This window comes from Rhinopithecus roxellana, chromosome 7, assembly GCF_007565055.1.
Source record: "Rhinopithecus roxellana isolate Shanxi Qingling chromosome 7, ASM756505v1, whole genome shotgun sequence".
Classification (NCBI taxonomy): domain Eukaryota; kingdom Metazoa; phylum Chordata; class Mammalia; order Primates; family Cercopithecidae; genus Rhinopithecus; species Rhinopithecus roxellana.
In genome coordinates, this window is record NC_044555.1 from 78,732,364 (window position 1) to 78,758,038 (window position 25,675).

General features: G+C 34.9%; 1 protein-coding gene across 1 annotated transcript in view; it reads left to right on the forward strand.

Moving 5' to 3' along the window:
- The window catches only part of FANCB (FA complementation group B), a 29,776-nt gene extending 10,118 nt beyond the window's left edge, over positions 1–19,658 (forward strand). The window contains exons 3-9 of the mRNA XM_030933458.1: positions 4,176–4,328; positions 5,556–5,648; positions 10,352–10,480; positions 12,808–12,974; positions 17,277–17,707; positions 17,823–18,060; positions 18,563–19,658. Of these exons, the coding sequence (XP_030789318.1) occupies positions 4,176–4,328; positions 5,556–5,648; positions 10,352–10,480; positions 12,808–12,974; positions 17,277–17,707; positions 17,823–18,060; positions 18,563–18,977 (1,626 nt within the window). The 3' untranslated portion in view covers positions 18,978–19,658. The remainder of the gene's footprint in view (positions 1–4,175; positions 4,329–5,555; positions 5,649–10,351; positions 10,481–12,807; positions 12,975–17,276; positions 17,708–17,822; positions 18,061–18,562) is intronic.
- The last annotated feature ends 6,017 nt before the right edge of the window (positions 19,659–25,675 follow it).

Genomic DNA, 25,675 nt, shown 5'->3' on the forward strand with positions numbered 1-25,675 from the left:
AAAAGGCACAGAAAACCAATAGGAAATTAGAGTTTTGTAACTGAGTGTCTCCACCAATAATATTTCTCTGACTGTTTTTTTTGGGTAATGTTGCATCCTTCTGGCTTAAAATGTAGTCCGTTATGTGATTTGAAGTGTTTACGAATTAAGACAAATCATTACTAGTTAGAAATGTCTCTTCCAAAAGTAGTACACTGTACAATTTTTAGTTTTTGTGCTACTTAGGAGAAAAAAGCAGATATTGCCTTATTTTGTGTGCCCTGTCCATTTAATTAGAAGCTCAATGAAAATTTTTATCATATTGTCACCTCTATATGGAATACTGTTAAATGTTTTAGAAAGTTTGAAATTCATTTTTAAATGTGAATCATTATTGTTTGTGTGGGGGGAGGAATGTCAAGTTGGAATTGTGAATCAGGCTTTGCCTTACCAAGTACTTTTATATTAATAGGGATTATTTTGAATCTCTGTAATACATATGTATCCTCTATAATACATAGAGAATACAAAAGGAAAATAATTTGAAAGCTATCCTATGTTATTTTGAAAACAATCTTTTAAAAGCACATTATACATTTACTTGAAAGTTATTTGGAATTGTCTTTTTCTATTCTCTTTTCCTTTAAAGAAATGGTAGAGGGAAAACATCTGGTATACTCTATAGTCTTTTACTGTGGTCAAGGTAATATAATAGAAAGAACACACTTAGCCGGGGTTTGAGTCCCAACTGAGTCACTTACTGGTGTTACCTTAAGGAATGTCATTCTTGTGAACTCATTTTCCTCCTTTATGAAATTTGGGATCATCCTGACTCTGAGAGGGGAGAATTAAGTCAAATGACATTATAAAGTGTCTTGCACAGAGCTTGGCACACAGGAGGAACTTAGTAAGTAGCAGGTATTACTCTGTTATGTTACTGTTAGACAAAAGTCAGGGCTGTCCTCAGTTATTTGCATCTACTCAAGATCCCCTATTCACCAAGATAAGGGAAAAACAATTCCTTTATATGTCATTAATTGTAGTACTCACTCTCTTGAAGTGGGTCTCCTGCTTGGACCCTGTAAAGCTTTGCCACTAACATGTTACTCAAGGCAGGAGACTGCATCGTTCCCTGTAGGTGGACCTATAACTGCTGCTTCCCTGACCCGAAGTTGTGTTCTAGGGCACTCTCTCTACAATGGACCACTATCTTTTCCACACATTGCTTCCCTAAGTCCCTACTGACTTACCCCCTAAGTTGCTTCTTCAGGAATTCTGTACTGCTAACCTGCTCTCAAATGCCCTGTTTTAAAAACTCTGGAATTCACCCTGATATCTACAAGTAAGTGCTTCAAAGTTGCCTCTAACCCTGCCACTTTGGGCATATTCAGGTCCTGCTTCTATCTTGGTATTACATTTATACTCAACTTCTTAAAAAAAAAGGGAAATATTAGTTTAGGGTAAAATATTCAGTTACTTTAAAAACAGAAATAAGGCTGGGCACGATGGCTCACGCCTGTAATCCCAGCATTTCAGGCTGCCAAGGCAGGCAGATCACTTGAGGCCAGGAGTTCAAGAGCAGCTTGGCCAACATAGTGCATGCCTGTAGTCCCAGCTACTCAGGAGGCTGAGGCATGAGAATCGCTTGAACCTGTGAGGTGGAGGTTGCAGTGAGCTGAGATCGCCCTGCTGCACTCCAGCCTGGTTGACAGAGCAAGATCTGTCTCCAAAAAAAAAAAAAAGCAGAAATAAGAGCTAAGAATCTAGAAATAAAGTGGGAGTAGAAATAATTATGCCAAAAACCCAGGTTAAGAGAAGTAATTACACTTGAACAATTACATTTAGTTTTAACAGTTAAGACAAAAAAATAAATATGGTGGGTTTTACAACTGAAAGTAACATACTACAAGGGAAAAGGTTTTTTCTAACATTAAGTTCCGAGAAGAATTTACTGTTTGTGATATTTTGTAAAAGGTTTTGAGTAATAAGATGAATACCTTATTAAATAATAAGGTGGGTCTTTGATAGCAGTTTTCCCCCAAAATAGAAAGCGATAGAAGCCGTCTTCCTTTGGGTTGGCTATCATCCATCCATCTATCCTTTTATTACCTCATTCCAAGAAGGAATTAAGCCAGCTTACAAAAATAGGTAAAATACAAACAAGCATAAATTAGAGTAAATAATGAAAATCAAGGTTAGTGTTTTCCCAGATCAACACTTCATAAAAGCCCGAGGTATGATGTTTAATGTGGTAATAGGACTGGAAACAGAGGTGAATCTAAAGGAATACATGATTAGCTTTTTTCTTCTTCGGCTTTCTCTCTTGAGTAGAAATTGTCTCTGCAAGTTTTGACAAGAAACTATGTGGCAGGCATTTCAAAATTGAGATCATAGGCCGGGTGTGGTGGCCCACGTTTGTAATCCCGGTGCTTTAGGAGGCCAAGGTAGGAGAATTGCTTGAGGCCTGGAGTTTGAGACCAACCTGGGCAAAAGTGAGACTCCCATCTGTACAAAAAATTAAAAAATTAGCTGGGCATAGTGGCATATGCCTGTAGTCCCAGCTACTTGGGAGACTGAGGTGGGAGGATTGTTAGAGCCCAGGAGTTCAAGGCTGTAGTGAGCTATAATTGTGCCACTGCACTCCAGCCAGGGCAACAGAATGGGACCCTGTCTCAAAAAAAGTCCGTGTCAATAAAATTGAGGTCATTGTCAAGTATACCGGAAGCATAGCTATTGGTGTGTTGTCAATAGAGGTTAATGTGTTCTGGTGCTGTGCTGTCTAATATGGTAGCCACTATCCAGATGTAGTTATTCAACATTTGAAATGTGGCTAGTCTGAATTAAAACATGTTATAAATGTCAACCATCAAATTTCAAAGATGAGTAGAAATGGTAACATCTCTCAATTTTTTAATGATTACATTGAATTGAAATGACAATATTTTAGATATATTGTGTTAGATATATTAAAATTTCATTTTTTTACTGCTACCAGAAAATTTAAAATTATATGCCTTGTGTTTGGGGCTCACTTACCTTTCTATTGGATGGCACTATTCTAGAGCTATAGATTGCAAATATGTGTGTGCACACATGCATGCATATATAGTTCTGTGCTGTTTTCTTGCCAAACACATTCTTATTACTAATGTCTCTTCCCATAGTCCATTATACTCCATGATACTGGTGGGAGAAAGGGAGGATATGGGTTTACAGATAAATTGTCTCTCTGCACAAGTGAAGAATCAACTTTGGAAATTAGCCTTGTAGGGGAAGATTGATATTTGGGTATGTGGGTTGAAGAGCCTTACTTTCATTCTTGCTGTAATGAGAGCTACCCTCCTGTGTCATCTAGATGATGTATCTGTGCTCCTGGAATTCTGAGAAGGGGTTTTAGCTTTTTTGTCTCAGGGAGAAGGGGGATTTGATCCTCATGGTGTTAGTTTTCCCTGGGACCAATCTTGAGGCTTTCAGCTATATGTACCTTTAAGAAGTTGTCCTCTATTTTAAACGTGAGGTCTCAGGTTCTGATATAAACTGACCAAATCATTCCATGAGGCTAGGACGGTTCTGGCTGTTCCACTCTTAGGACCCCTCACCTGTGTACCCGATACTAGCTATATTCCCCTCCACACCCACATCAGGGTTTAAGGTTTTAAGCTCATCTTGATTCTACTATAGGTGAGTTTGCATTAAGAGCTCTTAAGGTGTCTACTAGTACTGTCTGGTTATCTAACGCAACTGAATTCTTTGGGTAATTTGTCTGATCATAAATATATATCTACTAAGAGTTATGGGAATGAGGGTCTTCCTTAAATTAGCTGTGTGAGAGAAAGAATCTTCACTAGAGTTTGACTCATGATAAATGTTAGAATTTCCAAAGGTTTAGTCATGAAAAGTGTTAGAACTTAGAGATTACAATAAAATGTTAATATAGAAATCAAGAACGTGACAGTCCCTGGACATACCTGAATAAAATATTAAATCTAAGTACCTTGCTGTTTATAAAGTTGTTATAACTCTTATATTTTCTCATCCCCTAATATCTTTATTTTTAGTTTTTGCTATTTTCATTACTCATTTATAAGATTGAATTTTACAAATTACAACTACATGAAACAAAAGGACTTAATTTGTTTATTTCACATTTGATTTTTTTCTTGTCTATTCCTCCTATAATGCTCCCTTTCTTTTAGGTTGCTGCTAAGTGGGAAAAACTTAGCTTAGTACTGATAGATGACTTCATTGGAAGTGGAACTGAACAAGTACTCCTACTTTTTAAGGACTCCTTGAACTCAGATTGCCTGACTTCATTTAAAATAACGGATCTTGGAAAAATAAACTATTCAGTAAGTTCTATTTACTTATTATATGGTATTTTAAGAACTATTTTAGAAAACTTAAGTGCTCAAAAGCTTTGACCTATCATTTAAATATTTGTGGTTTTATACTTAAAATTTTGAACTTTAAAAATATATAGATTGAATCTTTTAAATATAGACATTGAATCTCCTTTCAACAAATGTTACACAAATTGACCATGCTTTTGATATAAATTTGAATTATAGTACATTTGGTGATCACTTAAGTGATGGCAATACTATAAATTAACTTTATTCTTACTTCTGAAAATCACATTTTATCCCAATAAATATAATATTGGATTAAATAAGGAATAAAATGAAGCAAAACTGCTTTATTAAAGGAAGTAACAGCTCACAATATCTTGAGATCTTGGACATAAGGGAAATTATGCCCCTGAAGTTTCAAATCAATAAAAAATCTCTCAAAGCCTCAGTTTTTTCATTAGTAAAAATAGCATAATTTAATTTTTCTCCAGTTATGGAATTTTAGGATTTTTTAAAAAGCTAATGAGAGCCCAGGAATTCAAGGCTGCAGTGAGCTGTGATTATTATGTTGCACTTCAACCTGGGTGTGGGAGCAAGACACTGTCTCTTAAATAAATAAATGGAAAAATGTTTGCTCTTTAAAAAGAAAGCTAACCAGCTGATAATTTTTAAAGCAGTACATAAATGTTAGGTGGTAGTAGTAGGAATTGTAATAATTTTTTTCTAGTTACAAGAAGATGATGGGGAAAATATATAGTTTGCCTTTGTTTCGTTTTGTTTTGTTTTTTTTTGGAGACTGAGTCTCGCTCTGTCATGCCCAGGCTGGAGTGTAGTGTTGCAATGTCAGCTCACTGCAACCTCCACCCCCAGCTACTTGGGAGGTTAAGGCAGGAGCCTCAACCTCCCAAGTAGCTGGGATTACAGGTGCGTGCCACTATGCCCGGCTAATTTTTTGTGTTTTTAGTAGAGACAGGGTTTCACCATGTTGGTCAGGCTGGTCTTGAACTCCTGACCTCAGGTGATCTGCCCACCTCGGCCTTCCAAAGTGCTGGGATTACAGGCGTGAGCCACCGCGTCCGGCCTATAGTTTGCCTTTTATAAAATAGTGTATAGCACGGGAAACTGTTCTGACTGGATATACTTTAATTGTGTTTTGTTAGTTTTATGAATTTTCAATTATTTCAAAATTTCAGTCTTAGTGTATTTATTTATTTATTTATTTATTAGAGTGAACCATCGGATTGCAATGAAGATGACTTATTTGAAGACAGACAAGAGAATCGTTACCTGGTGGTTCCACCTCTAGAAACAGGACTGAAAGTTAGTGTCTGTTTGCTTCTTTTGCTTTTCGATTAGTGTTATTCTAAATGAAGGAAAGAACATTGAAAGAAAGGTCCTTAAAGTATAAGCAACTTGGTGCTTGGGGAAAAATGGTATTTTAAAGGATCTTTATTTTTTTGGCACCTGTGTACAAACTATTATGATACTACTTATAAATGTATCGTCTGAACATGATACCTTTTTTGTAGTAAGACTATATAGATTTAATAAGCCTCATGAGAGAAAATAGAAGCAACTCACTTTTGAAAACACATTCTTTCCGGGATCAGTATACCACAGTATCTTTTTAGAGTAGCAGTGAATATGATAAATCATAATACATTTCAGACATGAACAATTTACTCTCATATTTTCCATAAGAAGTTCCCTAAAAGAGTTTTTTGTTTTTGATTTTTCCCAAGTGTACCAAGGTAATGCACATTCCCTATAAAATACTGAGGCTTTGCAAATAAATGTCAAAACAAAACAAAACAAAGCTAATGATTGTCTGTGATTCCACTTCTTTGAAATAACCAATTTTAACACTTTGGCATGTATATTCTTGCAGATTTTTAAATGAATTTATGCAAATTTACATAGAAATGTGATTATAAGATGTATGTTCTTTTGTAAGCTGCCTTTTTTGTTTATAGCATTTTCAAATATACAGAAACATTCCAAGAATACAGTGATTATCTCTGTATCCCCACATACATTCAACTCTTGTTACTTTTAAAAATCTTGTTGGCCTCATTTGTTTGTGTTTGTGTGTGTGTGTATATATTTTTGTAGAACCATTTAAAAGTTGCAAATGTTATATTTCACTCATAGGTATTTCAGCAGGAATCTCCTAAAAATAAGGATGTTCTCCTCATGCAACTACAATACCATTTTCAAAGTTAGAAAATTATTAATGATCCCTTAATCTTATTTGCTATCTCGTCCATATTCAAATATATTCAGTTATCACAAAAATGCTTTTATAACTGTTTTTTCCAGGATCCAATCAATCAAAGTTTTTACTCGCATTTGATTATATCTCTTATTGGTCTTTTTATCTAGAATAATTCCCCTTTTCCCCTTTTAAAATTATGCTAAAGAGGAGGCCATGCTAGTTGTGTCCTCTCTTTTGGATTTGTCTCTTTTCTTGCTGTGTTATTGAACTTTTTCCTCTTTGCCTAGGATTGGAAAACATTTTCTGGAAAGGGCCAGGTGGCAAATATTTATACTTTGCAGGTTGTTTTAAAATTATTTTGCAACTATTTCATTATTAGAGTGAGTTTACTTTAATAAATGCTTATTGAACATGTATTAGACATGAATTTGAATAACAGATTAATAAAACATCATAACAGACATAGAACCATGAATAAAGACATTGATCTATTCAAAATTTTTGTACCCTGAACAAAGTAAAAGTAATAAGACAAATTGTGAAAAAAGAAATTGTAATAAATGACAAAATATTAATTTTCTTAATATAAATGTACATTCTTCTATTGTATTTTTGTGAATGTATAGTGGCTCAGCCTTCTCAGAGGTAAAGTTATTATAGTTACTAAAAGATGCATTACTCATGTCTTTTTACTCTTGCAGTTTCACTTCTAGAAATCTCTTCTAAGGATAGAGATGATTTTACAAGAATGTTTATGTAGCATTTATAAACTACAATGTTGGCCGAAATCTAAACATACATCATAAGGCATATGATAAGTAAATTGTGATGTGCCTGAACCATGGAATACTATGTAGCTGTCAAAGAGAATAATGCATATTTTTATACTGATTTAGAAATGATGCCAAAGTACTTTAATTTATGAAAGCATGACTTTATGAAAGGTTTACTTTATGAAGCAGAATCAACTCTCCTGATTAAAACTGAAAATGATAGATGAAGTCTCCTTTAAAAACCCTCTTAGAAGCTTCAAAAAGCTGACGCTGTAAGAATAAATTATCAAATCAAACTTTAAAGGCTGGAACCCAGAGAGATAAGCAGAACACTGATGCTACTTTTGCCCTGGGAGCATGTGTATTGAACTTAAATTGGTGGTGCCCCAGGCACCTGACAGAAACAAACAGAAAATCCTCTCTGGAAACACACATTCATCCTAGCCCTCATAAATCTCACAAGTAATTTTTCAAAGAAAATGAGCTGTCCACAGAATAACTAAACACATAAAGAAAAAAGGCATCATGGTAATTATTCACAGAAAATAACCAAACAGCATCTGTTTCAAGCAAAAACACACTGAAATAAAAAACTCAATAGATGACTTTAACAGTTAAAGAGATAAAAGAGATACAGAGCAAATTAGTGAACCCGAATATATGAGAAAAATTATCCAGAATGTGTAGCACAGAGACAAGGAAAGTATGAAAGACTTTAAACAACATTAAGGGAAGGAAGGGAGGAATGGAGGTGGTGGATAAGAGATAGTTGAATATCCATTTTGTTTCAAGTATCCACATGTTAACAGTAGCTTTCAATGTAGATAATAAAGTTCTAAATGCTGGAAGGCCTTTTAGAGATGAGCAAGCCTACCTTTGCACCATTTTGCACATGATGTAACAAATAGAGAGCCAGAAAGGTTAAGTGACTTACAGAGCTAGAACTAGAGTCCATTTCACTGTTCTTTCTCCCCTGAAATTTGTATTCCAATCAGTTACTGGAAGGGGAGATGGGGAGACCAGGACCTTAGAGAATCTTGTACACATGTACACAGATATTCATAGCAGCATTGTTTGTAACACTGCACAACTGAGCATAACCCAAATACCCATCAGCTGGAGAATGGAGAAGTAAATTGTGGCAGTCATATGATGGAATAGTGTAAGCAGTGGAAGGAATGAACTACAGCTACTAGTGTCAACATGGGCAGCTCTAAAGCCCGATACATGCAGAATGATTCCATTTATAAAAGGTTCAGAAGCAAAACACACAAAAAACTTAAAATACTCCTTAAGAATTCATGCAAAGGTCGTAAAATTTGAAGACAGGTAAGAAAATTATCTTAAAAGGCCCAGGTAGTATTGACTGCAGGGGAGAAAGGGCAATTGTGATTGTGGAGGGTCCCTGGGCAGCTCCTGGACTGCTACTTTTTGATTTGGGTGGAATTATATGGGTGTCGGCCTCATTATTAGTCTGTAAAATGTTATTTTGTAGTGTGCATTCTTCTGCATGTATGATAGAGATCACAATAAAGAACAAAAAAGCAAGGTTCAGTGTCATGCAGTACGATGTGCTCCTTGTATTTGGTTTTGGGTGGGTTTTTGTTTGTGCAAAGGAAAAAGCATTCCTTAACATGCACATGGAAAAGTTCTGGGAAGGTACACAATCTATTGGTTTTGCAAATGGGATTGAGCATCTAGGAAGAGAAAGTGAGGTGTACTTTTTCACATTGTTTAAGTTTCTTACCATGTGTCTAATTTATTTTTGTAGCTTTGTAGCAAAACTTCACAGCCAAGATTATTTAGCTACTCGACTGAATCACTATATCGTCCTGGAGTAAGGGGCATGTTAAGGAGGAAGGAAGAGTGAACGCTGATAATTTTCGAGGGTGCATTTCAGTCTGCCCACACAGTTTTTTCTTCTACTCCCCACCCCTCCAGTAGCTCAGTTGTGGCTACATACCTTTGATGGGTACATCTGCCTCTCCCTGTCACAAATTACTGAGTGATGGAGTGTGAATCATGTGCAGCCCACAGAACTAGGTCAACATAGGAAGTTTTAAAACATTAGCTAGACACTTCACATACTTTGCGCAATAAGGGGACACATAGGAATAATTCAGTCTTCATTCTCCAATTTCTATTCATTGATTAAAAGAAAAATAATTTACTTGCCTTGAAATGTAATTTAAGAGAAAAGAATCCCAAAAGTGATGCATTTTGTTGTTTAAATCTACAAAAATGTTTCATTAAAAGCCAGATGAATACTTAAACAGCCTCAGATAACCACCTGAAATGAAACAACTTCTATCAGTTCAATAACATGACTCTTTAAATTTTCAGTAGCAAAATATATTCTGTGAATGTTTCATCCTTAGTGCTGAAATCTAGTTATCTGGTGTCATGAAAGGAATAGATTGCTGTATGCCCGGTTCAGAGCCAAATTGTTATTTTTTTCAGTAGTTTTCAGTAGACTCTAGCACCGAGTTTATTAGCACAAAAATAAACATAGTTTGGGAGCTATTACAATTTTAATTTTATTTAAAAATTTTGCTATAAAGGTTACATGAACAGAAAATTTCAAACAGTATCAGATTAAAAGTGATAATTTCTATTCATTATGATGTCTTTGCTTATGTGGATGCCTTGTTTATGAAGCAGAAATTATTTCAGCAAGAAAAAGTTATTTTGTGTGGGGTGAGTGTATTTGTAGGCCTTGATTTTTATTCACATTGATTCGAAGTTACTTAATGACTCACTAGTGAAACATGCTAATATATTGCCACTCTCTCAATTTGATACATAAACTCTATGTTGCAGTTGTTTTCTATATTTTCCTTTGAAAGAAGATACATTTTTTAAACTTAGAGACTTAAAATCTATAAACAAAACAGTTTTGCTCTGAGAAGTATTTTATTTTCTGTAGAAAAATGAATTGATACGCACATTTGGAGAAAGTACTTCCTGAATTATTGGTATGTCTGGTTTCATTTGAAATCATGTTTCTTGCAGCTGTTTTTCTTTCTACTTTACAGGTTTGTTTTTCTTCTTTTCGGGAATTACGGCAGCATCTCTTTCTTAAGGAAAAAATTATTTCAAAATCTTACAAAGCTTTGATAAACCTGGTTCAAGGAAAAGATGATAATACATCAAGTGCAGAGGAGGTAAAAGTAATCATGTGACCATTTTATCATTTTATGAATTGAAAATCTGTGAGCTATTGAAAAGTTATTTAAATTGGAATATTAGAATATATTAGAAAATGCTGCTCAGTGGATCAAGAAGAAAAGCAGCAGAGGTTATAATGGTGGACTTTTATGACTTTGAAAAATATTTGATTAAGGAGCCAATATTTTATCGATTTGTATGTAATTCTGTAGCATATTAAAGTTTCAGTTATCAGGAACCTTGGGGAACAAGTCCTTTTGTTTACAGATTTAACTGTTAAACTTTTTTATTTGTATTGTTTGGATAGAAATTACTCGTAAGTGAATTATGTGTTTACTGACTTCTTAAATAGAATATACTGAGTATTATTTAACTTTGTATTGGTGATGACATAATTTTATTATTAGTATAATGATTGTTCTTTTAGTCTGTTGGATTGTTTCTTTCTAAGGATATTTTTCCCTCTAGCAAGTGTTCCTACACTGCTATGGGTTTTTTAGTCCTTCTATCTGCTTTTTATAATTTTACTCTCTTTTTCCTTGTGGCTGATTATAATAAGATCCTCCTCAGGGCCGGGTGTGGTGGCTCACGCCTGTAATCCCAGCACTTTGGGAGGCCAAGATGGGTGGATCATGAGGTCAAGAGATTGAGACCATTCTGGCCAACATGGTGAGACCCCATCTCTACTAAAAATAAAAAATTAGCTGGGCGTGGTAGCATGTGCCTGTAATCCCAGCTACTTGGGAGGCTGAGGTAGGAGAATCACTTGAACCTGGGAGCCAGAGGTTGCAGTGAACTGAGATCCTGCCATTGCACTCCAGCCTGGGTGACAAGAGTAAAACTCCATCTCAAAAAAAAAAAAGAACTTCCTCAGGTCTCTTATGTGGTAACTTATGTCAGTACATTAATGTAGGAAGTTAGTAAAAACTGCTGAAACTTCATAAAAATAATATTTATGCACATTAATTTCATAGTGAGAAAGACACACATGGCGACACTAGAAGTAAATCAGTAAGAGCTGAACTAATGTTGCTTTTTATTCCCTCAAGTCACTGTAGTGCCTAGCTCTGACTTCCTTCTGGATTGACCATTTTTGTCATGGGCTATGCTTTGTATTTGTATTCCAGTCTTCGCCATATAAGGATTTGGGTCCAAAATATGATCTTGTTAATGTAATAAAACATAACAAAAACACATTGTGTTGCATTTCTGTATTACTGTTCTAATTTCCTGGGAAACCTCATGAAAGTCATTGTTAAAACTGCTACACCATTTCCTTTCCTCACCTCAATGATTTTGCCAATTTTAGAAAGGGGAAGGAATGTTTAGAAATTAATATATTGAAACCACTATGTGCAAGGCCCCATTTTTGGCCCTTTACATTGTTAGTTTTAAAAGCAAACCTGGCAGGTAGTAAAAATTTCCCCAGGTTTCAGATGAATAGCCTGCTTCAGAACTCACAACTACTGACAGAAGTGTCAGATTCCTGGGAACGTATTTTGTCTCCTATTGAGTGAATGCCCCTATCTTTCTTCAGTAATTACCACATAGAGAGGCAGTATAGGGTAACAGTTAAGGAAGAGCATGGGCTCTGGGACCAGTTGGATTCAGTTGAGATCCCAGCCCTGCTACTTGCTGTGTGACCCTGGGCAAGTTACATAACTTTCCTGTACCTCATTTTTCTTATCTGTAAAATGTAGATGATAATACCACAGATCTAGGGTACTAGGGTTATTGTGTGGGTTAAATGAATTGATACAAAAATGGCATTTGGAACAGTGCCTGGCATAAAGCAAGCACTCAATAGATGTTGTATATTATTATTATCATTACTATTATTACTACTGTTTCTAATGTTGTATATCCATATGTGTGTGGAAATGAGTATGGCTTGGACTTTAAGAATAAAATTTTAGCAATAAGCTCTAAGTAGTCGAAAGATAGTTTAATCAGTTTTATTCATACAAAAGTTTACAGTTATAGGCTTAGTGCAAGTCACTGATAAAATACAGACTGGATTATTTTCAGTATAACTGGGGTACATATTATCAGACTTTTTTTTTTCCCAAAATGGACTCCAGGTTTACCTCCTTTTTGACTCTCTGTTGGATACCCCATCCGAATAGATAGGGAATTTTATATATTTTATACATTTCATATTAGTAAATTGTGTATAATCTATAATATGATATGTTATGATTTGTTTTTAAATATTTAGGTCATAAGCCCTAGCCAAAAGCACACTTAACTTTTTTTTTTTCAGTTTTGCTACACATGGTACATGTTTTATAATTAGTTATTTAAACTTTTTTTTTTTTATAAGGAATGTCTTGTTCCTCTTTGTGGTGAAGAAGAAAATTCTGTCCATATCTCAGATGAAAAGTTATCAGACAATTTTCAAGATTCAGAACAGCTAGTAGAGAAGATATGGTATCGTGTAATGGATGATAGCTTGGTTGTTGGAGTGAAAACTACATCTTCTTTAAAGCTGTAAGTAAATTCCAACATGATAACACTATCTTGATGCTCCAGAACAGTACTGTCCAATAGAAATTAATGTAAGCCACATGTGCAATTTTAAATGTTCTAGAGGCCATATTTAAAAATGTAAATAGAAGCAGGGGAAATTATTATTATTATTATTTTTGAGACAAAGTCTCACTCTGTTGCCCAGGATGGAGTGCAATGGGATGATCTCGGCTCACTGCAGCCTCCACCTGCTGGGATCAAGCAATTCTCATGCCTCAGCCTCCCCAGTAGCTGGAATTACAGGCATGCACCATCATGCCTGGCTAGTTTTTGTGTTTTTAGTAGAGACGGGGTTTCACCATGTTGGCCAGGTTGCTCTCAAACTCCTGACCTCAAGTGATCCCACCCACCTCGGCCTCCCAAAATGCTGGGACTACAAGTATGAGCCACCATGCCTGGCCATTTTAATGATATGTTTTATTTAACCCAATATATCCAAAACATTATCATTTTAACATGTAATTAGTATAAAAATTGTTAATAAGATATTTTGCATCTGTTTTTTCATACAAAGTTTTTAAAAGTTGGTGTGTATTTTACATGTATAACATATCACAATTCCAACTAGCCACATTTCTGGTGCTTAATAGCCACATATATCTAATAGCTACTCTCTTGGCCAGCACAGCTCTAGAAGTATCTCTTTTACACAAATGCATTGAGTTAATAATATGAAGAGGATGAGGTTTATGAAATTAAGACACTGTAGTCTCACGGTGGAGATAATCAAACAGCGTACAGAACTTTTTAATCAAAACATTTAGAGGTATTAGGGATACTTAGAGACTATTGACCAAAGTGAATAGATAAAAGGTTAGTTAAATAACAAAGTATCTCCCTCTGATAACAGACAATATTCTCTTTTGGGCTGTTGAAATCACGGATACAGAAGTAATGTGCATGCCATCTATATCTGCAGTCTAGCAAAGAGCTTTTTAGCCAAAACAGGCTAAATACAGGCATTACAGTAACTACATTGAATTTGAACCACAGATACACAAATAGAGAGAAACCAGATAGTGCTTTGTAATAGGTGATGGCAGTATATTTGATCAGCTTAACACAGTAAGGGAGCCAGACTACTTATCTCGTGGGTTTGAGATACGGATTTATTGTCTTGTTTCAGTGAATTTCTAAGCTGTTTTGGGCTGGTTGATCATCTGGGTTTTTCTTCTCTTTAATGTATTAATCAATTTTATATTGTAAAATAAGTCTCGCATTCTTGTGATAAACAGTTTGTCACTGGATTTGGTTTGCTATCCTTTGGTCAAGAATATTTGTATCTAAATTCATGAGTGAAATTGGCTTGAAATTTTCTTGAATGATACTTGCCTGGTTTTAGTATCAAGGCTATCCTAGTTTATAAATGAATTGAGGAATATTTCCTTTTTTCCTGTTCTCTGGAGCAGTTTATGTAAATTTGGAATTACCTGCTCTTTGATATTTGGTTGTAGTCGCCTGGAGTGCAGTAGAAATCTGGCATTTTCTTTGTGAGGTGACTTTTAACTACTGATTCAATTTCTTTAGTTATAGGATTATTCACATTTTTATTTATTCTTGAATACATTTTGCTTATATTTTTCAATTATTATATTTATTAGCATAAGTTGTTCCTAAAATCCTCTTTAGGTATTTATCAACTGTATTGTTAGTGTTTGTCAGTGTCTTTTTATTCCAAATCTTATTTGTGTCTTCTTTTTCCTTGATCTTGCCAGAGATTCATCCATTTTATTAGATCTTTTCAAATAATTAAATTTTTTGTTGATCTTCAATTGTGTATTCCCTGTTCATTTCTGATCCCTTTTTATTTACTTTTACTTTATTTGGATGTATTCTGTTATTCTTTTTCTAAATATTTGACAGTGACATGATTAAGTGCAGATTTCTTTTTTTTTTTTTTCCTCCTTTAGATTGTTGAGCTTCCTCAGACTGTTTTGTTTTCTTCTGGCAATTCAAAAAATTCTTAATTCTTAATTCTCAACATACTGATGCTTCCTAACTTTCTCCAGTATCTGTCTCCTTCTGGAACTTCAGTTAGTACTCTGTTAGACCTTCTCATTCCATACTCTATGTCTCTTAACATCTGTTTCATATTTTCTATTCATCTAGATAATTTCTTCTGATCTATATTATTTTCACTAATTATATCTTCAGTTCTTTCTATTCAGCTATTTAATCCAGTCATTGAGTTTCTAAGTTTTATTATTATTTGTATTATCATAAGTTTTATTCTTTCTTTTTTAGATCTGCCTGGTAATTTTTTATTCTCTATTTTCTGTCTTGTCTTTTTTTTTTTTTCATATGCTAAACAGAATTACTTAAAATGTTTTTATGTATAGAACATTTCAAACATACAAGGAGAATAGTGTGGTGAACCCTTCTGCCCATCACTCTGCTCCAGTAATTATCAACTCATTGCTAATCTTGTTTCATCTATACCTCCATGCACTCCTCACCCACATCCCCCAGATTATTTTGAAGCACTCAAAGGCATTATATTATTTCATCTGTAACTATTCCAGTGTATGTATCTAAAAAATAAGAACTTAAAAAATATAATTACCCCCCAAAATTAACAGTAATTCCCTCAGTAAATGGTCAAATTTCCCATTTCTGAATTTAAAAGTATTTTTTCAAATCATGAGTCAGATAAGGACTATAAATTGGACTTGACTGTTATCTCTGAGTCCTTTGTAATCTGTAGTCTGTAGGTATCCTTTTTCTTTTTTTTTTTTTTTTAATGCAAAGTATATTTTATAGAAGCCAGGCAGTTTGCCCTGTGAAGTTCTATAGACTGGATTTTGCTGATTACTTCCTGTGGTATTGCTTAACATGTTTCCCTGTCTCCTGTATTTCCTCCAAATTGATGGTTAGATCTTGACTGGGTCAGAATAATGCCTGGATTTTTGTTAACAGAATACTTCATAGTATTGCTTTCTTCCATGGGGAAGTATATAAAGTGTGGTCATTTTCCTTTTGTGATATTAGCAACTATTGATGCTCATTGCTTAGTTTCATTGTTCCATTACATTTTACAACATGATGGTATTCTAATTCTATTATTGCTTCTTTATTTATTACCTGGAATACTTCTATAAAGAGAAACCTCTTCTCATCAATTATTTAGTTAGACCCTCAAATATAGTTTGTAATTTAGAAATCAGAATTTGAGTGCAAGAGGTACTTATTTATCCTGAGTGGGTTGTTGTTTCTGGGCCTTTTTAGTAAGCAGAGGTAGGAAATAATGTGTTTTGTTAGTTTGGTTTGTTGTGGTTTTGGTTTATTTAGAGATAAAATATACTGTAAGTCCATGCTGATACTTCAGATTAAGGACTTCACATTTTTACTTATCACCATGATGTAAAAACTTCAAGGTTTTTGCTTATCATTATGATATATCTTCTTCTTTCTGTATCGTCTTTCTCCCCTGTTGATAATTCCAATTCTCTGTTGTACCTACTACATAATTACTCTACAGTATATATGTAGTGTTGATAAAACGGCATTCCCAACAAAACAGTAGTTCAATTAGTGCAAATGAAGATTTTTGAGTTCTTTTAAAGTCTTTAGTATAACTCATTAGACATGGTCAAATTCCTGTACTAAAGGAGTTTTCTGTATTAGGTCATGTCACCATTCTTACCTGTTTGACAATGCTGGAATGTACTACAATAAGCCTGTATATATTTGTAAATTATTATAAATGTAGATATGGAAAGAATTGCTGAGGGATAAACAATATTCTGACTGAAAAAACATTTTATTCAAGTCATTTAGAGGAACAAAAAATACAATTTTTAGTTTAGAGCTATTTGCATTCTGAAGTATTACTAAAATAAACTCTTAAAAAATAATGAGTAGATTTTTTCTTGTTTAAAAAGAGGAGGCAAAAAAAGACCTACTTAAAAAATAAAATCCAGGCATTATTTTACCATTCCTTTACCTTAAATTTTTTTTTCTTTAATTTCTCTTACTATCATTCCTAATACCATTCCTCTATCTTAAAAATTTTACTTTCCTAAACCCTAGCATATTTACAATGTTTTTGCTTGCCTTTTTAAAGAGAGGTGCTATCATAGGACCTTTAAAAATGTGTTTGGCTTTTACTCTTAACTTTCTGATATATTTTACATTTGAAATGATGTTTTCCAGGAAAGGAAAGAATAAATATTTTTTTTTACTGTTGTTTATATGACATTTAATTATCAGTTTGATTTTAAAGAATGAGCTTTTAGATTAAACCAAAGTCTGGGTTTTTTACAGGTCCCTGAATGATGTGACTTTATCATTGTTAATGGATCAAGCCCATGACTCCAGATTTCGGCTTCTTAAATGTCAAAATAGAGTGATTAAGTTGAGTACAAATCCTTTCCCAGCACCATACTTGAAGCCATGTGAAATAGGATTGGAAGCAAAAAGGGTCAAGTTGACCCCTGATAGCAAGAAAGAGGAAAGCTTTGTTTGTGAACACCCATCTAAGAAAGAGTGTGTACAGATAATTACTGCTGTAACATCTCTTTCACCACTTTTAGCATTCAGTAAATTTTGTTGCACTGTACTGCTACACATTATGGAGAGAGAGAGTGGTAACTGTCCCAAAGATCGTTATGTTGTATGTGGCAGAGTGTTTTTAAGTCTAGAAGATCTTTCAACTGGGAAGTACCTACTGACGTTTCCAAAGAAGAAACCTATAGGTAATTTTGTTGGCACTTTTAGATTATATATTTAATTGAATTAGAAAATTTTAAGAATTCTGTTTATCTGATAATGGACAGAGTTTAATGACAGAGCTTGTGACTTTTTTTGTAGAGCACATGGAAGATCTTTTTGCACTCCTCACAGCATTCCACAAATCTTGTTTTCAAATCACGTCACCTGGCTATGCCCTGAATTCAATGAAGGTGTGGCTCTTAGAACATATGAAATGTGAAATAATCAAAGAATTTCCAGAAGTGTACTTTTGTGAAAGGCCGGGAAGTTTCTATGGGACACTCTTCACCTGGAAACAGAGAACACCATTTGAAGGGATTTTAATAATCTATTCCAGGTAATGCGCATTAAATTGTAATCAGTCCAGAGAAGTTAGTGTGTATGAGTGTGATCAATGTGTGGTTCAACAGCGATCTGCATGGGTTTTGTATTATTGCCATGGCTTAGCATGAATGAACACATTGGCTTCATTTAGAAACTGAAGATCTCTGCTTTAATTTTATATTTGTTTTTGGCTTTTTTTAGTGCCTAGTAATTATTTTGAGATTTCCTGTTACCTCTCTGCCACAGTAAAATTTTAAAAAATATTATATTGACCTTATTACTCAGCAAAAAAAAATTTAATTGGAAACAATCTGATTAATATTAACTGAGTTGATATGGGATATGTATATTTGATTGCTGTAGTCTGAATTTTATCAATTTTCACATACGTAATTGATTCTGTTTATCATTATGGTGTTTATAAATGAATATTAATTGATTACTGCAATATATTGTACATCACTGCTTTGTGCTGTCCTAATTTTTGTAATATTTTGTTTGGTTTTTTATTTTAGGAATCAAACAGTTATGTTCCAGTGCCTTCATAATCTCATCAGAATTCTCCCTATAAACTGTTTCCTCAAAAATCTAAAATCAGGAAGTGAGAATTTCCTAATTGATAATATGGCATTTACGTTGGAGAAGGAACTAGTCACCCTTAGTTCTGTTTCTTCTGCCATAGCTAAACATGAAAGCAATTTTATGCAGAGGTGTGAAGTGAGCAAAGGAAAGAGTAGTGTCGTCGTGGGTGCTTTATCAGACAGAAGGGAAAACATCCATCCCTACAGAAAAGAACTTCAGAGAGAAAAGAAGAAAATGTTGCAAACGAACCTAAAAGTGAGTGGTACCCTTTACAGGGAAATAACTTTAAAAGTAGCTGAGGTTCAGTTGAAATCAGACTTCGCTGCACAGAAACTGAGTAATTTATAATTATAATTTCAATTTGATCATATTTTAAAATATGTTTTCACCACCATATAAGATTTTGGTTCTACTTGCTATATGCCTCCTTTGTAAAAATAAACACTGAGGCTTACTGTAGTAGAATCTTTAGTTTTGATGATGCACAAAATAAACAGCAGCAGTTCTCAACTAGTGCCATTTTGTCTCCCTCTCCTCTACCCCTAAGGGGCATTTGGCTATGTCTGGGGATATTTTTTTTTTTGGTTGTCAGAAGTTGTGGGGTCAGGAAGGAGTGAGGCAGAGGTGCTGTGGGTGTCTAGTGGATAGAGGAGACCAGAGATGCTGCTAAACATCCTACTATACAAAAGACAGCCCCCTACAACAGAGAATTATCCAGCCCAAAATGTCAGTAATGCAGAGGTTGAGAAATCCTGTCTTAGAGTTACTTAAGTGAAGACTGAAGTGGCATAATAGTATTTTGGTCTAAATCTTTTAAAAACTTCATTTTTTTTCTTGCTTTCTGCTTAGTAAAACCTAGCATGTAAAAATCAACTTCAAATAGATAAATTAAGCAAGGTTGTAAAGATCCACAAGTTTCTGTAAATATCAATATTTCTCCTACAAAAATTTAAATGGCAGATTGTCTGGGTGAGACCTTTAAAATGAAAGTTTTTGAAACCCTTGTCAATTTGAATGTTATTACAAAGCTGCCCTGAAATCATATAAGTCTATAAGAATGTAAAAATTGTAAGGCATTTTTCAGAAAAGCATATCTCTTTCAAAAGGCTGAGTATACCTTACAGGCCACTGTTTAAAAAAAAAAAAACAATGAAAATGCTTTTAAACTATCTGAAATTCCAACTCTAGGCAAAATTAAAATATAAAATTCTAACTAAAGTAATGTAAAGAATATGGTACTCCTTAGGGACTGAGAAATTTAAAAATAATTGAAAATACACTTCAGTTAAGAAGTGATTTATAAGGGGTCCAATGAGATACATTTCAAAGGGATAAAAATTCAAGCTAGTCTTTTCTTTGAAAAATAAGAATACTGGATTAAAAAGAGAGCTTCAGGAGAAAGAAAAGACACAAAAGGATACAGGCCAAAATAAATGTTCCTGATCCTTTTTACTCTAAAATCCTTAAGTGAGATGCAAGTTTCCATCTCAGTTGAAAGAAAGAAAGATGATTATAGAATGTAGCATCTTGTGCTTGTAGCTGTGAAGTGCTAATTCTCTCATGCCTTACAAATGCTTATACCTAATGATCTTGTGATGCACATGATTTTTAGAGAATATAGGTTATTAGTTTCTTGTCTTGGTTTTTATGATGGTACATAAAATAAGGGACCTCCTTTCCTAGTAATCCGTTGCAAATTGAGATAGAACTCTATAGCTGTATCCCCGTGAAATGTCAATGGAAAATATTTCAGACTTTCTCCAAATGGAAATGGAATAAATTCAGGATTAATTGTAGAAATCTGGAAAGAATATATGTCATGTGCTATCTGTTGAAACTGCCCATGACATGTTCTGAAAGAACAACCAAATGTATAATACAGGAAGTAAATTGTAAAGTAGAAGTGGTGAAAAAACTAAACAGTCATGTTAGTAGAGTTGCTTAGAAAAAAAAAAAAAACTAAACAGGATTTAATTGTAATAGTTTATGTGTAGGGAAGTTAAGATACTAAAAATAGCATATTGCTTATTTTTTAATTATCAATGCAACCAAAAGATACAGATATGCCAAATTACTTACAAGTGAATTTTGTACTCCAGTAATTTTTTTAACTTACTACAAACTAGAAAAGCCAAAGTTGAAGAAATGACACTCTTGCAACTTTGATGATTCAGTTGTCTCTTTGCATCTACAAGCATATTTTATTGACTACTACCCTGGTCACAACTCTGAGACTCCTCTCAAAAACACAGTCCTCCCAAATCCACACTGCCAAACTGAAAATGAATTCTGTTTTGGAATGTAGCTAAGGAGATGTATGAAAATACCTTGATCCTGTACTCTTGTTGCAAATTATTTCAAACACTGTAGACCCTTTAAGAATTCTAATAGTACACAAGTGAATCTCTTATTGTCCTCAGAGCATCTCTTTATACCATGTAGAATTGACTACTCATTTTTTTCTAGTGTTAGAAAGGAAAAGATGCTATTAACTTACATCTCTCCCTGCTCTCCCCAGTAGAAACAAAAACTTCCAACTCTCTTGGCTAGAAACCTGTGTAAAACTTTGCTTTCTTTTTCCTTTTTGCCTAAAGCTTGGACAGTGTCAGAAACTGAGAGGATTCCATTTTCTTCCTTGTCTTCTAAATTACAAAGATGTTACTTTCCACTCTAAGAATTTGGGAGTGAAACATCTTTCTTGTGTAACCCATCTGAAGAATTTTAGGCTTCTGCTAAAGACAGTGTGGTGCAATGGAAAGAATGCTGATACATAAACAGTATTCTTAATTCTTCAAGGGTTTGTTCTGTTTTCCATTTTGGACTTTCTGTATTTGTTACTGTATTGCTTTACTGCCTCAACGAAAGAGCCCTGTCCTGTAAGATCCTACTATAATGAATATCCTTGCAATGCTAATGGTCTGGTCACTTTCTAGGGCCTTATTTCAATGATCCTGCCTTTCCTTTTTATTCAGAAGGGTGTCATACTATTCAGGTCCTGAACTTTAGTAAGGGCGGTAAATCAGACCCCTACCATGCTTTGACTATTCAGATTTTTTTGCTGTGCTACACCTGTGAGCACCTATACTGGACAAAAGTACCTGTGTGCATAACTGTGACTCGTGATGGCCTTAGGTTCAGCTAGAAAGTTTCTTTAGCATCCTTAACTTTATCTTTAATTATTCATTTTCCCCAGCAACAGCCACTCACCACTAAATGTACAAGCAGTGCTATAGTCAGTAAAGCATGCTATTAGTAATCAGTCAAAATATTTAACACTAGATAGCGAGTCAGTCAGGAGAGAGAAGTGCAGTCTATTGATTACCTTTTCCACATCTGTTTCACTCTTTTTCTTACTGAAACTCTCGTTTTGTCCAGGGAACTTCCTTTCCCATAGTTCATGTGATTGGGGAGGTGAATCCCATCCCAAATTCCGGAGATTAGTCCTGACTAATCTAAGCCAGTTAGTGCAAGACCTTTCCCTGGCGGCTGTTATTGGTCTGGGGTAGACACAAGACCTAAATGGGTCTAATCAGACCGAGGGGAAGGGCTTGGTTCTTTCTGAGAAAAAGACTATGTCGGACTGAAGGTAGGTGGCCCTTATTTAAAAAGTTGAGCGTTACCTTATAATCACAAGGCAATCAAGCCTTAGAATGGAATTGACACAGTAGAATGCAAATTTTTTTTATTGTTGTACCCCAGAATCAAATCTAAATCTCACCCTTTTCCCAGACTGCTGATAACTTAAAAAAAAATTCTTTGGCCAGGAGTGGTAGCTCACACCTGTAATCCCAGCACTTTGTGGGAGACCGAGGTGGGCAGATCACCTGAGGTCAGGAGTTTGAGACCAGCCTGGCCAACATGGCAAAACCTCATCTCTACTAAAAATTAAAAAAAGCCAGGTGTGGTGGCACACGCCTGTAGTCCCAGCTACTTGGGAGGCTAAGGCGGGAGAATTGCTTGAACCCTGGAGGTGGAGGTTGCAGTGAGCCAAGATTGCGCCACTGCACTGCACTCCAGCCTGGGCGACAGAGTGAGACTCTGTCTCAAAAAAAAAAAAAAAAAAATCCCTTGTAACAGAACTCAAGGTTTCCATTACTTGTAGTTAAAATTGTTTCTAACTGTTAAAAATGGGAAAAAGAATCCCAGAGAACAAAGCATGGGGAGTCCCAGGATAGAAACAGTTTATTACAGAAACAGGATGCTTTTACCTTTAAAAGAGTAGTAAAGAACCATCCACTCACCACCCCCATATGCCCCTTTTATTTCTGGGCAGTGGTTTGCTTTTTTTCTTTTTGAGTTTATAATTCAATTTATTATATACTTGATAGTAGTATATACCTGAAAATAGATGCTTTAATTATTTTTTGTATCTTCTTTTCTTTATTTCTTAGCTTCTCTCTGGTATTACATGAGGCCAGTTGATTTATTATACCTTCCTCATTGGGTAGAAGCATATGTCAGATTATTTAACTTGTTTCTCAATATTTCATATTTTAGAATATAAAATTATAAATGTAAGGGCCATATCTGTCTAGTGTGTTTCTTAGATATGTGAATTCAGACTTTTAGTTCTCATTTCTTTATTTCTTTCCTTTTTTTTTGAGACAGGGTCTTACTCTGTCGAGGCTAGAGTGCAGGGGCGTGATCTCGGCTCACTACAGCCTCCGCTTTCTGGGTTCAAGTGATTCTCCTGCCTTAGCTTCCCAAGTAGCTGGAACTACAGGCGCATGTCACAATTGCTGGCTAAGTTTTGTATTTTTGGTAGAGATGGGGTTTCACCATGTTGGCCAGGCTCATCTTGAACTTCTGACCTCAGGTGATCCGCCCTCCTTGACCTCCTCCCAAAGTGCTGGGATTACAGGCGTGAGCTACTATGCCCAGCCTCAGTTCTCATTTCTCCTGACAGCCATTCTCATATTCTAGCTATATCCTCTCCAGTAGGAAGAGAAGGAAATCTTTATCAATTTGTATTGTTCTAGGAATCTTTCTGCTAGAAACAACTGGTTTAATGTCATGGGACTGTTTAGGAAATAGAATAGTATTGCTATATAAAAAGAGATGCAGAGTATTATTAATTAGAGCTTATAACCTTTTCAATGATAACATATACGTGCTAAAACATGAGTGGTTGCCTTTTAGTATATACTAGGAAACAAAAGATAACCTTTCTAACTTCATTCTAACCTCATTAAAAAACAAGGTGATTATAATTTTAGTAGGTTTTTTTGTGAGCCTGATGAGATGTTTTAAGATTTAGAATGACTGAGTAATTTGGTTATGTCAAGTACAATAATAAAATCATCTTACAAATTATCCCAATAGGAAATCAATATGCTTTAATACTTGAAAGATTCTGGTAAAAGTAGTAAAAACATTGGGGGTGGGATGGGGGTGGGGGGTAACGCTGGTGGTAGAATGTGAAGGAGACCAGGATCAAATGTGTTCTTAATAGTATGCAAAATCTTAAGAAAAACTCAACATGCAGCACATGCGTTAGGCCCAGGAAGGGTGGATAGGGCTTGGTGTGCAGGCTAGTCAGGTGTTTCCTGAAGCCGGTGCTAGCTGGAAGGGGAATTAGCCGGTAAATATAAATAGTAGGAAAAAGAATTATCCACAAGATTTAGGAAAAGTGTTAAAGAAAATTATAACCCATACTCGCCTATCCATTTTCTATGACATGGTGCATAATATCAATAGTGAATATTTATTGATTATTGTGTGCCAGACATTGATCTGAATGCGTAGCCCATGTGATCCTTACAACCCTATAAAACTGTGCTTCCCAGGATAGTAGCTATGAGTCATATAGGACTATTTATATTTAAATCAATTAAAATACAATCAGTTTATACATTTAGTTCCTTAGTTGATCCTAGTCACATTTAAGCTGCTCAGTAGCCACGTGAGGCTGGTGGCTACCATTTGGTCACTGCAGAGAACATTTCCATAATCACAGAAAGTTATATTAGGCAATGATGTTATAAAATGTATACTGTTAACTAACTCTATTTATCGATAAATAAACTGAGACTGAGATAGGTTAAATAATATATCCAAAGTCACATAGCTGGTAAGGAACAGAGCCAGGATTCTAATCATCCAGTCTAGCTACAGAACCTTTGCTCTTTCACCACTATGCTATTCTGTGTATAAAGTCAATTTGTAATAAAACACTATCATGTCTTGACAGTTTTATATTACCAAAATGCATTTTTTGTTAAAAAGGGAAAGTCGCATGTAATACACAATTCTATAAAAGTATAAATCTGTTAACATAATTGAATTGTCAGGGAGAATGTGGACCACATCATCCTAAATCCTGTAATGAACAAGTTATTAGAGTTGGTTGATGGCACCAGCTGAGTTTTAGCTCTTGACTACTTCCCTCCAATTATGTCTAAATGCCTATGTATCTGTTCCCTATTTCCTCTCAGTTGTCTTTGTTAGAACCACCAGTCTCCAGAATTATTGCATTACCATTGCTGGTTCGTGCTTTGGGGATTTTTAAAATGAAAGTGTCAGTTCTCTAAATAGCCCTTTATGTAGTTTCCCTTTGAGACATGTCTAAGTCCTGAGAATCTCTGAAGTGTTTGTCAGTGGCTGGTGATCACTGCGGTTGAGGGCTTGGAATTCCAGGGAAAGGTACAAGGTGTCTAGCCAGGAAGATTTACATCTTTATTCTCTATGAGTACTATAGCACTTGAGAAGAAAAGGAGATAGAATTCTGTTTTCTATTTGTACCCTTTGTCTGCTCTAATCATTCCAAATGATATGCCTGTAGAAAGCGTTTCACCTCTTGCAAATTATCAATAGTGTACAAAGTGGAAGGGAATATAGAGATCTTTTATTCAATCTACATTCTCATGCACATCTAGGTGCCAAAGATAGATAAATTTAAGACTCTTCTTGGTTTTCAAAAAGCTTGCAGAGTTGTAGGTGACACTGAGGTAATTAACACAAAGTTTTACTGCAGTTCCATGGGAACACCCTTATAGGGCACTATACCCAGTAGGGATACCCTGTGAGAGCAGGAGTTCTTAATTTTG